Source organism: Pteropus alecto, unplaced genomic scaffold, assembly GCF_000325575.1.
Source record: "Pteropus alecto unplaced genomic scaffold, ASM32557v1 scaffold164, whole genome shotgun sequence".
Taxonomy (NCBI): Eukaryota; Metazoa; Chordata; class Mammalia; order Chiroptera; family Pteropodidae; genus Pteropus; species Pteropus alecto.
This window is the reverse complement of record NW_006439568.1, coordinates 23,410,213-23,425,133: the sequence shown is the minus strand read 5'-3', so window position 1 is coordinate 23,425,133 and position 14,921 is coordinate 23,410,213. Positions and strand designations below refer to the sequence as shown.

General features: G+C 50.5%; 1 protein-coding gene across 1 annotated transcript; it reads left to right on the top strand.

Moving 5' to 3' along the window:
- Positions 1–862: 862 nt before the first annotated feature.
- KCNS2 (potassium voltage-gated channel modifier subfamily S member 2) lies at positions 863–4,622 on the top strand. The gene is made up of 2 exons (XM_006916655.1): positions 863–1,154; positions 1,797–4,622. Exon 2 carries the CDS (start codon positions 1,840–1,842, stop codon positions 3,271–3,273), a length of 1,434 nt encoding a protein of 477 aa, XP_006916717.1. The 5' UTR covers positions 863–1,154; positions 1,797–1,839; the 3' UTR covers positions 3,274–4,622.
- The last annotated feature ends 10,299 nt before the right edge of the window (positions 4,623–14,921 follow it).

Sequence of the window (14,921 nt, the reverse complement as noted above, 5' to 3'; positions counted from 1 at the left end):
CATGTATGGACTTTTCACTGTCCCACTGAATACTACACTGTATACACCACGCTGTACACACAGCTCACAGTCCCCTGCTGTGTACACACACCACACTGACATGCCTTAAGTTCCCCTGTTCTGACACACTGCACACATCTCCCCACCCCTCAGAGGTCCCATTTTAATCAATGCTGCACACAAAGACACTGGAAAGTCCTACTGTCCTCAGACTACACACACACACACACACACACACACACACACACACACACACACACTCCTCCTTGTTCTCTTCCAAAGCCCACACACCGGCCTGTGCACACACTGTGCCCACACAGGGCTCCCAAACAGAACTCCGTGACTCCCTCCCACGCCGGCGGGGCCTGCGCTCCTGAAGCTAAGCTGAGCTCGACCTCAAGCTTCCCTGCCCCCTCTTCTCCCCTCCCACTACCTTTCCCCAACAGCCCCCACCCTTCAGCTTCAGGAACTTTTCATCAGGTCCCTAAAAGGGAAACCCGGAGTTTTTCCCGTCCTGCCCTTCCCTGGTTGGTGCAAGCTGCCCCTCATTCTTCCAGCTGATCTCCCCAGAGATCCGATGAGGAAAGGTCACCGTAGGCAGTCCTCTGCCTGCTCCCTGGTAGGAGGGAGGGTCTCAATAAAAGCTGTCACTAGGGGATGGGTGAGGGCTTGGGAAAGGTTTGGTCCTGCCGTGTGCCAGGGGCGCAAAGGGGTGTGAGGGGCGGGAGGAGAGCCGAGAAGCTGCAGCGGCGGCGGCATCTCCGGAGTCCGGCGGCGGCCGAGCCGGGGCTGGGGAGCGCGGAGCTGTCCGTTCAGCACCACTGCAAGGGGCTCCGGCTCGGCTCCCGCTCCGGCTCCCGCCGGCGCCTCAGGCGCGTGCTGCTGTCTCTTAGAGGCTGAGGGACGTGCGGATCGATAGAGGTGGTTCTGTGAGCGTCGGGGCCAGCAGCCACCTGTGAGTCTCCCGCAACTGCGGGTGACGGCGGCATCTCCGGCGGGAGACAGGAGGAGACGCTTGGCGGACCCTTAGGCGCACACACTCTCGCACCCGCGCGTACACGCACAGCCAGCCCGCAGCGGCGGCCGCAGCGATGCTCGCCAGCAGGTCGGGGAAGTTTCCCGCCGGCCTTGGCCGCGGGTCGCATTGCTCACAGGTAAGCTTCCAGAACGCTCCGGGCGAGCCCCGGCAGCTCTGCTGGGTAAGGCGCGGCGCACGCGGCTCCGGGGCACGGCGCCTGACAGGCAGAGAGGCCCGGAGCGGGGGCCGAAGGGGCTCCAGAAGTGGGGGCTGAACGCAGGGGACGCCAGGCCCTTCCCCCAGCCCGGGTTTACAGATTCGAGCGCTGAATTTCCCCGCCCCCCTCCCGAAGCTACGCGCCCCCATCTCGGCCCAACCCTGCCCGTGCGCATCCCAGCTCCGATCCCGCCTGTCTGCGGCGAGCGGGCGGGGATATCTCCTCGACTTGCCCACGGGCAAGGTCAGCTTGCAGCCTCCCAGGGCTCCCAGAGCCGCGGGGGCGCGACCCCCGCAAGCGTAAAGAGGCCAACAGGACCCTGGGTTGGGGGTGGAGGCGCGGCCATGCATGCTAGTGGAAACATACCCACCCCAAGCCTTTCCTTGAGAGGGGGCCAAACCCCACAGAACCACTCCCTCCACCCCATCTCAGTGCCCTTCAGCACCCAGAGACTCCACTGGAGAGGACCGAGCCCGCCAGAGATGGGGGTGGGGAGAAAGAGAGAGGAGCCCGGGTCCCGAGCACCCCGCACTCACCGGACGCTGTTCCCTCCGCTTCCAGGTGTAGCGCCCCCGCGCGGCGCGGGAGGCTGGGCGTCTCCAGCATGACCCGCCAGAGCCTGTGGGATGTGTCGGAGGCCAACGTCGAGGATGGAGAGATCCGCATCAACGTAGGAGGCTTCAAGAGGAGACTGCGCTCGCACACCTTGCTGCGCTTCCCCGAGACGCGCCTGGGCCGCCTGCTGCTCTGCCACTCGCGTGAGGCCATTCTGGAGCTCTGCGACGATTACGACGATGTCCAGCGTGAATTCTACTTTGACCGCAACCCCGAGCTCTTCCCCTACGTGCTGCATTTCTACCATACCGGGAAACTTCACGTCATGGCAGAGCTGTGTGTGTTCTCCTTCAGCCAGGAGATCGAGTACTGGGGAATCAACGAGTTCTTCATAGACTCCTGCTGCAGCTACAGCTACCATGGCCGCAAAGTGGAACCCGAGCAGGAAAAGTGGGACGAGCAGAGCGACCAGGAGAGCACCACATCCTCTTTTGATGAGATCCTGGCCTTCTACAATGACGCCTCCAAGTTCGATGGGCAGCCCTTGGGCAACTTGCGCAGGCAGCTGTGGCTCGCGCTGGACAACCCCGGGTACTCGGTCCTGAGTCGGGTCTTCAGCATCCTGTCCATCCTGGTGGTGTTGGGGTCCATCATCACCATGTGCCTCAACAGCCTGGCAGACTTTCAGATCCCCGACAGCCAGGGCAACCCTGGGGAGGACCCCAGGTTCGAAATTGTGGAGCACTTTGGCATCGCCTGGTTCACATTTGAGCTGGTGGCCAGGTTTGCTGTGGCCCCTGACTTCCTCAAGTTTTTCAAGAATGCCCTAAACCTTATTGACCTCATGTCCATCGTACCCTTTTACATCACTCTGGTAGTGAACCTGGTGGTGGAGAGCACACCTACCTTGGCCAACTTGGGCAGGGTGGCCCAGGTCCTGAGGCTGATGCGGATATTCCGCATCCTAAAGCTGGCCAGGCACTCCACTGGCCTCCGCTCCCTGGGGGCCACCCTGAAATACAGCTACAAAGAAGTAGGGCTGCTTTTGCTCTACCTCTCCGTGGGGATTTCCATCTTTTCTGTAGTAGCCTACACCATCGAAAAGGAGGAGAATGAGGGTCTGGCCACCATTCCTGCCTGCTGGTGGTGGGCCACCGTCAGTATGACCACTGTGGGGTATGGGGATGTGGTCCCAGGAACCACAGCAGGGAAGCTGACCGCCTCTGCCTGCATCCTGGCAGGTATCCTAGTTGTGGTACTGCCCATCACCTTGATCTTCAATAAATTCTCCCACTTTTATCGGCGCCAAAAGCAACTTGAGAGTGCCATGCGCAGCTGTGACTTTGGAGATGGAATGAAGGAGGTCCCGTCAGTCAATTTAAGGGACTACTACGCCCATAAAGTTAAATCCCTCATGGCAAGCCTGACAAACATGAGCAGGAGCTCACCGAGCGAACTAAGTTTAAATGATTCCCTACAGTAGCCAGGAGGAATTGTGGCCCTCAAACCCACGTTGCTGAGTTGCCTCTACTGTCTCTGGCACAGTCCAGGCACCTTGGGGTTATGGCGTAATGAGTATGCCCAGCCCCAAAGGGGAGAGATGCATGGGATATGCGCCCCAGGTTGCTTTTGCAGTATTTAGAATCATTTTTAGAGGGTGGTGTGTCTGACACCTGCCCTTGTGCCCTTCAGTGAAATGACATTCACTGGTCTTTGCATCGTGGGCATAAAATGTTCACCTTTCTGCTGGATGAGTACCACCCAGAAAGTTAATTTTTCTGTTCACCGTGTTCTCTATTCTAGTGCTCGTGGCCCAGTACTGTCTGTGAGTTGTTTGTGCTCCTGTTTCTGAGGTTGTCATGTGAGTTCTGTACAAAAAGCCCCCACAAGTCTATCCAGTGGAAACATATCTATGGGATTAGCAAGGATATGATGGGATTTTGCTCACGTCGTGTGAAAACAAAGTCTCAGAGTTTTACTCATTGCTTTCCTTTAGTTTTAATACCAAAACAAAGAGAACGTGAAGTTAAGCCCATAAGCAATGCAAGTCTGTGAGTTATTTTTATAAATGGTCTGCAGCTCTGTGACTTGCATGGGCACACTGGTCACCTTTAGAACAATGTATGCTGATGTTCATCGCATAAATGTTGCTCTTTAGAAAATGTTACTCAGTTAAACATGTATTGAAGATAGAAGTTTTTTTTCCCGAACAGATGCGTTAGGGACAGGGACTTAGCTAAACATAGGCCAAATTGCAGGATGTTTAAAGACTTTGCAAAGTCAGGCCTTCGTTTTATCCAGCGTGACCGTGGAGACGTTTATTTCTGGCTGAGGTTCCTGGTTTAGGCTGTTTGACCAAACGTTGCCGTGTCTTAGATATTAGCATGTTTTTGAAATCTTTAGTTTTTTAAATGTTTAGAAATAAGGTCATGTTGTCTTTCTCAACTGAAAAGAGGTTTACCGTTGTGTTGCCTCCCCAAGGGGAACGTTGTTGGGTTCCGAGCAAGGGCAGTGGCTTAGAAACTTTTGTTGCCTGCTCTGCAAGCTTATAAAATGAGAACCCTTTTTTTCTAAGCAGAATTTACTCAGATAGTTTTGCTTCTAGGATACAGTATGCTGTATATGACACTCTAATTGCCCTGGAGTTCCTGGTATGACATGGAAACCTGGTGGTGTGGAAGTGTGTATTCAAAATACAGAAACGTAAGAAGGCTGTGTTGCTACCCAGGATGGGAAGACTGTAGCTCTTATTTCCATTTCAATCGCCTTTTGTTGGGGGAGGGTGGGTAGAGGACAGGAAAAAGGCAGGAGTTGTAAAAGAAAACATTGCTATTGTAAATAATTGTCAGCTTCTTGAAAAGCTTAATGCTATTTAAAAGGCCTTTCAACTTATAAAATTCTGTAGAAGGTTGAGACTTCTCACCCTTCTTCAAAATGCTCTTCCTCTTCTTTGGTTAACTATGACATTGTGAAGGGGAACCTGGGTTCCTTTGTAAGGTGTTCTCCACTGTCTTCTACGTAATCAGTCGGCTTCCATTTTGTTCAGTCTTTGGAAAAGCTGTAGAATCCAGGAGTCTAAGCGTGGAGTTAGGCAGGCTTTTTACCCAAGGGTTGGGCCTTCCCTAAAGAGGTTCATTTTGTCTCTTAGTTGAAGGTAATACACACCTTCAACTTGAGGTGAGGATCTTGTCAGAAGGCTTTATGTACTTGTAGTTGCCATGGCTACTATAGAGTGGGCGATTTGTTGGATGAACACACTAGTTGTTTATGCCCTTGAGTTCCCAGTTCGAATCCTTCCATCAGACTGGAGCCTCGTGGGGAGTAGGGAGGTGACCACCAACTAGTGCCTGATGGTCTCTTGTCTACGTCAGCTTCTCAGAAGCATCAGGAAAGGTGAGATGACTTAGGGGCAATCAGCCACCAAGCTAGAAGAGCAGGGTTATTTTTCAGAATTTGCACATGAAGCACTTGGCTTTGGCTGATGTTTCCAGAACTGGAAGGCAGAGAATTTACAAAATCAGCCCCAGCTGCACGGAAGGCAGGTGGTGGTACAAACTTATGAGGACTGTTCAGTTTGCCAGAGCTGATGGTATCAAATCACTGAGCGTGGTATCCGTGGTCACTGACCATAAAACTTGTGAAAAACGGAGATGAGGAAGGAGGCAGAATAACGCAGTCACTCTCTCGAGTATTTTTCTAAAATAGTCAGGTTTTACCACCAAAAAAGAAATACTTCTAGTGGTTACCCTTTGCAGATGTGAAAGCAGGAAAACTTAACTTTTCATCTTGGTAATGACTTGCATTTATCTGGTGCCTTTCTTTAGGGGAATCCCAAAGTGCTTTAGAGACTGTCTTTTTATCATCTCTTGTACATATATACACTTGTATAAAATTTTACTTTGCCCATCCTGAAACTTCAGTCACTTCTGAGCATGAGAATGTCCTATAGCATCGAGTTCTCCAAATGGTGGTTTCAGATAAGAAAGCAAAAGAGCCACCCAGCTGGCTTGAACACTGGAGATAATTTCCACAAAGGATGGAGACTGAACTGTGACCCGAGGAGAAATAACCTTCCTCTCTCCCAGAGTACCACCAAGGGGAAAAGTTCACAGTGCTTTCAGTTGGGCTTTGCTGGATCTTGCTAGATAATATCTTCTGTAACAGTTTCTTCTGGTCCCTAGAGCTAATTTAGAGAGGATCAGGTTAATTTTCTGCTCTGTTTCTGGAGTTAAGAATTTAAGAATGAGGTCACAATTCTGCTACCAGGCTGTTAGACTGACACATAAACCTCCATTAGGGGACACAGTAGAAGCTTCAGATCACTTATTTCCAACCGTTGGCTTGAGAGCAGCTTCTCTTCTAATATTTGAAGGTTGCTATCTTCAATGCCATTGGGACAAATATATGGGCCAGGCTTTTCTCAACATATATGTGGTGAGATTTTGAAAGTGCTGGATGGAAAGTGACACTGTGTCTTTATTGCGTAGATGACACTGTGTCTTTATTGCATATTGGTTATAGGTTAGTGTTTTCTGTCAAACCCCCACATGTCCTGGGTTTGCTAGTGAGGAAGGGCATGTTGTAATGCCGAGACGATTTGTAGCTCCTAAGGTAGTAATTGGTATTTAATATTCGGATTTGTTATTTCGATTTATCTTAGTACTCAAATAATTGAAAAACCTGCTAATTCTTGCTTCATTTCAAAGAAAATGATTTGTTATGCACTTTGGGATAGCAGTGATCTGTACAGGCTGTGTGTTATCTACTTGAAGGCTTAACTGGTATTTCTTGTATGTATTAACAGCATGACTTGTTACAGAGTTGTAATTTTAAAAATCGAGAACGCTGTATTTGCGATGTCAGTTTTACACTCATTAACACACTACTGTGCAAGCGCTGACGTGGGCCCGCTGCACTGTTGCGTGTGATGACTGCACATCAGTCTCCGAGCCACAACCTTGACCGAGAAGTAACACTGACACACCCAGGACTCCAACCTCAAAGAGTGTGCAGATTAAATAGAAAAAATTATTTACGCTTCCTTAAGGCACTTTGATTCCATGTGGAGCGGCAAACACAAGGGTGTTCGATGCTGGAGACCAGGCTTCCCGAGGAAGGCTGGGCTTCGTGAGCATTTGCTGGGAAGGAAGAGTTGTTACTTATTCTTTGCAGCCACATAGAGCTGGCTCCCCCGCTTTTTTTTTTACCAGGATATAAAGCTGCCAACCTGTTTTGTAGAAGGAATGGTCATTTGTTCTCGGAGCCCTTGTGAAATAGACACTCCCTTCAGGATTTCCCCTTCCACGCTGCCTAGCTCAGCACTACCTGAATGGGCCTGCCACTGCCAACCCCACCCCACTCACCGGGGTGCCATTCTCCCTGTTGTAACACCTTCCTGACAGTAATTTGGGTTCTGAGGAGCCTGGGTGTGCTGGCTGGTTTGGTATGGATATTGCTGGGGATACATAGAACTGGCCTCAGCACCTACTAAACCTGGTAGTGACTTAGACCAGGGGTCCCCAACCCCCAGGCCACACACCAATCAATGCTGTTTGGTGTCCTGTTAGGAACTGGGCTGCACAGCAGGAGGCGAGCAGTGGGCAAGTGAGCAAAACTTCATCTATATTTGCAGCCGCTCCCCAGCGCTAGCATCACCGCCTCAGCTCCACCTCAGATCATCAGGCATTAGATTCTCACCCCCGCTTTTTTTTTTACCAGGATATAAAGCTGCCAACCTGTTTTGTAGAAGGAATGGTCATTTGTTCTCGGAGCCCTTGTGAAATAGACACTCCCTTCAGGATTTCCCCTTCCACGCTGCCTAGCTCAGCACTACCTGAATGGGCCTGCCACTGCCAACCCCACCCCACTCACCGGGGTGCCATTCTCCCTGTTGTAACACCTTCCTGACAGTAATTTGGGTTCTGAGGAGCCTGGGTGTGCTGGCTGGTTTGGTATGGATATTGCTGGGGATACATAGAACTGGCCTCAGCACCTACTAAACCTGGTAGTGACTTAGACCAGGGGTCCCCAACCCCCAGGCCACACACCAATCAATGCTGTTTGGTGTCCTGTTAGGAACTGGGCTGCACAGCAGGAGGCGAGCAGTGGGCAAGTGAGCAAAACTTCATCTATATTTGCAGCCGCTCCCCAGCGCTAGCATCACCGCCTCAGCTCCACCTCAGATCATCAGGCATTAGATTCTCATAGGAGCACCGGTCCCTGGTGCCAAAAAGGTTAGAAACCACTGACTTAGACTATCAGCCATTCCAAAGGTGACAGTGAATCTGTGGGAAGATCACTGGCTAACGGGGCTCTGCTCCCGGTTTGCCTTCAATTCTGTGATCTTAGGCATATCACTTGGCCTCTCTGAGCCTCACATCCCATGGCTGCACAATTAGAAGGTTGGGTGAGCTCCTCCTTAAAATCCTGCCCAGTTCTCTTCTCAGTGCCTGCCCCTCTATATCCTCTGGTGGCTGTGAGCAGATCCCAGGATCCTTAATTTATCTTTAAGCAGAGCAGAGGGACCGCTCACAACCAACCTTCTTTTTGCTTTCATTTCTCTCAACAGCCAACCAAGATAGATGACAGTTTCAGGGACAACCATACCAGAGAATGCTGGGGCTGGTGTCTGTGCCAGGTAAATAGAAATTTAAAACAATTAATTAAAAATTGAAAACCATTAGACAGAGAGGAAAATCACATTGATTCCATTTGGTTTCAGAGCTAACTGCCTGTTTATGCCTGTTCCTTTAAGGAAGCTTGGCGAGTCCCTCATCCCTGTTCCCAGGAGATTATTGGGCTTCACCCGGAGCCCCTAAGTGCACAAGTTCGGGTGGATCTCCCCATCTCACACTGAGGAGTCGTGGCATCTGCAGGTATCCCCTTCTGCATAACCTGCAGAAGAGAATGGCAACCTGTGTCAACCTTGTCCTCAGTCTCATGGCAGTTGAGAACACGCACTATGGGACCTATGTGCAGCCCCAGAAGGCACATGAGGTTACCACAGTCCTTGCATTGCCACCAACTGCGGCAGAGCGTGTCCCCTCCCTCTAGCAGGGTATAAATGGTATTCGAGGATATTTCAGGTCCAGGATGCCTTGTATCTTAAAAGGAAAAACAAGCACCTCCTCTTGAGGCAAGAGCTTAAATACTGTACTCGTGGTTATTCTTCTCTCTTATTTTTATGAGAAATTTTAACTAGCATTTCTACCCAAGGGCCTTATCTGGGTGTGACATCCAGTTGACATTGTAGATCTGAAAATCTGCAATATTTTCCTCTTTCTGTGACCTCATTTGTCAATATCACCATCCTCTTGGCTAAATTCTCCAAAGCAAATGACTGTGCCTGCAGGTGGCGAGCTGATGCTCTCGGAAGTTGGACACAAACAAGGCCCCAAAGACGCAGCCGAGGGGAGAGGGGTACAGCGAAGCGGGAAAGAGGGCAGGTGTGCCAGGGGCTGGCGCAAGTTTTTGCAGAAGTTAAAGGGGATAGGATGAAGCCAAGAAAAAGAAGAGAGGAAAAACGAAGGGGGATCCAGAAGGAGAGAGTGAGTAAAAGAAAAGGCAAGAGAGAAATGGAGGGCGTATTAGGGAGGAGAGAATGAAGCTATTTGAGGCCTTCCGCTGAATTCATTTTATTCCCAGTCAGCATGGCGCATGCTCCAGCCCACCAGAGGCCTCCTGGGAGGGGACTATTGCTGGGGTCAACTCCTACCCCTCTCCTCCGGGACCCTTCACTCCCCTCCCCCAACAAGGGTTCACAGTCGGTAGAAAAGACATGTGGAAACTACTAAAAGCCTTTTGAATGAAGAGGGCAGTGAGGACACAAGGAAAGGAAGGATAAATGTTTCTTCTGGATTATAGACAAGACCGGGTATTAGCCAGACAGAGTGGTGTGGGAGTCAGGGACGGAGGGGTGGAGGGAAGGGAATGGGAAGAAGCCTCCATGAACAGGGACCTACACGAGCAACGATGAGGAGGCCCATGCAGGTCAGCACGTGCGAGGCCCCTGTAAGCCCGTGTGGCTGGAAAGAAGCAGGGCACGAACCGTCCGGAGCGAGGCCATGGAAAGGGCTTGAGCGTCATTCTTTTGTCACTGGAGTGGAACATCCTGACTGTGTTAAGGCTGTTGTAACTGACTCTGGCAGCAGCTTGGAGGCATGGGAGGGCCAGGTGTGGGAAGTCACTGCCATAGTGTAGGCGAGACACGAAGGGAGCGGGCTGGAGAGGAAGTGGCAGAGCAGGTTGCTAAGGAGATGGGTGCCACAGGACCCTGTCAATGACTGGATGTGAGGATGAGGGAGAGGGATCTGGCCTCATTGATGATGAGGTGGATGGGTGCATGGTGGTGCCACCAAGAGAGACAGGAAATTCTTGGCTCCCTCGCTGAGGCTGAGTAGTGTTGCCTGAAAGCCTGGTGGACACACAGATGGAGGTGTGTGGAGGGCAGGGGGAAGCTTGGCACCAGATCATCAGCTGAGCGATGGAGTTGAGACCATGAGTGAGGTGGCCCAAGAAGGGTACAGAGAGAGACAGAAGAAAGGAAAGATGGAAGCCTGTGGGAGACCAGGATCTGAGGGGCGGCCATAGGAACGAGTGAGGTCTAAGGCCTGGCTTTCCTCCACTGGTCCATTCTAGCTGTCATCTTATATCTCAGCTTCCCCCTGAGAGATCCCGGCGGATGGTCTGTGGTGGCTTTGGCCTCCCTCCTCATCCATGTCCTTATTTTGTCCCTACCACCCTTTCCACACTGCTCTCTTGAAGATCACCAGTGCTTTCCTGACACTTAAAAGCTGAATTCAGTGGCCCTTCCTTGATTCTCAAGCCCCCCAAACTCTTTGACCCCGTAGACCAACCTCTAAGTTCCTTGCACTTCCTCCTCTCTGGTTTTTAGACACTGCACATTGCTGGCTTTCCCAAGGGCTCCAGCTCCCTCTCACATCCCCAGTGGGTCCTTGTCCTCCTTCTGACCCTCTTCATCGTGTGTTTTCACCTAATTTCTGTCCTGAGCAGCCTGCAGTGCTCTTTACCAAGCCGTAGCCTCAACTAGTGTGCAAATGACTCACGTGTCTCCTCGTCTGACCCCATGTCACTCCTGAGCCCCATGCATGTTACCCATGTGCATTTGGGAGTCACCATGTCTAAAACCAGACCTGTCACCTTCACTCCAAACTTGCTCTTCCTCATCGTCTCCCTCACTGCTGTTAAAGGATCACAATTCTGTCAGCCACTCACGTTGAGATTTCCGTGATCTTTGAATTCTGTCCCAATATCTGTCCATTTACTCACCATGGCAATCATCTCTTAACAACTGACTAATTGCCAAGCGTCATATTAGATGTAAGGGAAATAAATTTAGAAAGTATTGCTCACAGCTCTTAAGCACTATAGACTACAGCCACTTTATTGGGCACTGAAATCATCTGGGGAGATTTTAAAATGTAGATGTCTGGGCATCATTCCATCTGCTGGGGGTGGGCCCCAGGAATTTGTCCTCTTAAAAACCTCCCAGGTGATTTCCATGCACAGTGGTTTTTCAAACCCCCCAAGGAGAAACACGGGCTCAGGGACACCCCTACAGTCCTCTCCCCTCCTTATCCTGCAGTCTCACATCTGGTAAGACAGGGGCTTTTTCCTTCACAGGATCCCATACATCGGTCGCTTTGTATCCATTCTAAAGGTTCCACCCTACTTCAGTTCTTGCTCACTGGCGTTTTGTTAATTTCCCACAGATTCCTGCCCAGGCTCTCCCACTCCAATCCATCCTTTCCTGCCCACCCCCCGGCCCCCCACCAGGCTCATCTTTCACCTTCCTGTACCTTAGACCTCTTGGTGCCTTCTTTATATTAAATGCAACCGCAGACATGAAAGGTCACAGCTGAGGACGTGAAAACTCTGCAGGGCCCATTAAATGAATCGGGCTCATTTAGGAAAGAATTGCCTTTCAATGGGGCAGCCAGAGGCAAGTGATAGGGACATGAGAAATCTGTAACAAGTGCCACACGAAGCTGACAGCACAAAGGGCCTGAATGTTGGGTGGCCAGGCTCACCATCTGTCCAGGGATAGCCAATCCTGAGTCCTAGACTAATGGTCTCCCAAAGACACTGGGGTTTGTCCTGCACCGAGTCACATCTGGACATCCAGGGATGTGGTGTGAGGCAGGCAAACTGGGGGAATATGGTAGATAGAATTGGAGGGTCTCAGGGACGTTTTTTTCTATTCAAATTCTTTTTGTCGCCTACATCTCTAGATATTTAAAGAATTCTGCGCTATTTTCAGACCTACTATGAAAAGAACTGAGGTGTTAGCAGTCAGACAGCCATCTAACCATTTCCTGAGAGCTGGCATGACTCACTTTTGATCTGTCAGCTTTCTATCGATTTTTCTGGCAAACTTTGTGGGTCTGCCAGGGCTGACTTTACCCAGAGTGGCTGAATTGTATCCCACTGTGTTCGTGGTCAGTTATTACAAAGGCCACTGTCACGGGGTTGTAGCCTGCATTTCTTTTTGTGGAACATGAGGGAGAAGAGCGAAACCACAACGCACAGAACCAAGAGCGTCCTGGGCTTTCACGCCGCTTGCTAAAGAGAAGCCAGCCAGCTTTCCTTATGCCTCTCCCAGATTTGAGATTTGGGGACTGCTTTTGGAATGAGGTGCTGATGGGAATCGCTGAAGCCCCAGAAGTAATTCTGGGTTCTTCTTCACGGCGGGTGAGGACACTTTCACTCTGCCCTTCACTCTTCCTAGAACCAAGGAGCCAATGATGTAAGGTATTTAAATATATAACGAGATCACTGGTTATCCAGTAGCCTCCTCATTTTTAAAACAGCCCTCTCATGTTAAAAAAATTAAAAATTTAACTTCTATTCAAACAAAAATATCCTCTTGACCTTCACATTTACCTAAGCTTTTCACACCCTCCCACGATGGGAATATGTAAATTTGTATGAAAGCTTTAAACCAGCAAGATGCTCTGAGCCCTGATGCTAAGGGACTCATTTGTGCTGAATTTCAGAGATGAGCGTGATGCCTGGAAACTGAGATGTGCAGATGTCATATTTTCAGAAAGACGAGAGAGCCGGCCTCAGCAAATAATGCCGGGAGAGGAACTGAGAGGCAGAATCAAATCGACCGAGGGCCATTCATTATTCAGCAGGGGGCAAAGTCGCTTGCTGAGCCTTGAGCTGAGTGCAATGGGAGCGACTCGTCTGTGTGCCCTCAGCCCCCAATACTGTCATGTGTGTGCTGTTTCATGAAAAAGCATCTCAAATGGCCCCGAAAGAGCAGGTTTGAAATATCACAGAGGGGTGCATACACATGTATGTGTCTCTGTGTATACGTGTGTGTATGTCTGTATCTGTGCCTGTGTGTTTGTCTCTGAGTGTGTGTGAATCTGTGTGTGTCTGCGTGTGTCTATTTGTTCAGGTGTTTGCATGCCTGTTTCTGTATGCCTGTATGTCTGCCTGAGTCTCTGTGTGTGTCCATGTGTGTGTCTAAGTGTCTCTGTGTATGATGTGGGTGCATTCGTGCCTCTCTGTGTCTGTGAATGTGGGGGTGAACTGAAAGGGGGCAGCCTTACTCTTTAGGAGAAAGGAGTGGAAACAGCTGCTCTCCAGGGCTCCCACTAGACAACTGCACAGAGCAGCTTTCTCTGCCCACCTCCTAGGTTAAATGACATTGTCCACCCAACATCTCCCTCTCTCAGGTCTCATAACACTTTTCCTTCTTAGCTCTTATTGTAATTAGTCATTCTTGTTTATTGGGTGATGGTTGTCACTCTCACTGATTGGAACCTCTGTGAGTACAGGGGTATTTATTTCTAGTGCCTAACAGTGCCTGGCACAGAGTACATGCTGACAAATGATAAATGAATCAAGAACCGAGGGCTGAGTAAGGTATGGGGTCAGGGATCTCTCATTGCAAGTGATGCCAGAGAAGTCACAGGTGTGGAGAGCCGATTCCACCGGCTGTTTGAAGAAAGGGCTGGGAGGCCTCCATACAGGGGTTTCACTGCGTGGACATCCTTAGCAAGCCTCCCGGGCTGGAGCCTGGTGACGTGCTGGTCCGGCAGTGCCATCAACAGCAAGACTGGAAGGACAGCCTCCACGTAATGCACATTTCTGAATGAGCTCCAGCACTGAGGAAGGGCTGCCAAGAAATTCCCATTGGTAATGACTAATGCATTAACCAGTTTGTAGGTGAAAAAATGTCAAAACAGATCAAAACACAAGCATCCTCTGGAGTAGGGGGCCAGTAGAGACCACCCACATGGTTAGGCTTTAGGGCAGAGGGCACTAGCTATGTGCTATGTGGGAGGACAGCAGCATTTTGTGGTGGTTAGAGGGTTAGTCTTGACACTAATGTTTCATTGCTGATCCTCCAGCAAAAAAAGCAAAACCAAAAATCAAACCTGAGCCCTTTGTTTAAGTGTATCTTCTCTGTGGCCAACTAAGCAACACAGTCTGCATGCTGATTGGACCCTGCAGTTCGCCGTCCGCAGGGCGGATGAAGCCAGTGGCGCACATCCTTCCGCGGGCAGAGGAACTTGCAGTGTGAACACGTCATCTCTGCGGTGCACTAGGGGTGAGATGTTGGGCATGAAGTGGCACCTCTCACCTTCAGAGGAGATGCGACATCTGAGCTGGGACTCATAGTGTGAGGAGGCGTGTCAGAGAGAAGATCATGTGCCAGGTTTCTGGTGGGGACAGGACCTGGGAAGCGTAGCGGCAATCAGCACCAAGCCCTCCCCTCTAGGCCCGGACAAAATAAAGAGGGCTGAGGGGAGTGGGCGGGTCGCAGAGAGATGGGGGTCACACCGAGGTGGACGGATGGTGGGCAGTTGGGCGGAATCCAAGTCCTGCCTCTGGGAGACCATGGCCAGAGCTCTGAGAGGCGCCCGCTGTATGGGGCCTTGGGCTGCGGCCCCAGCTCCTAGGCAAGCAGTCTTAGGCAAATTTATTCACTATCCAGTTCTTAAAATTAATTATTATAATTATGATAAAATTTACCATTTTAAGTGTATGGTTCAACGGCATCAAGAACGTTCACATTGTTCCTCAACCATCACCATCATCCGTCTCTGGAACTGTTTTCATCTTGCGAAACTAAAACTCTGCACCCATTAGACAATA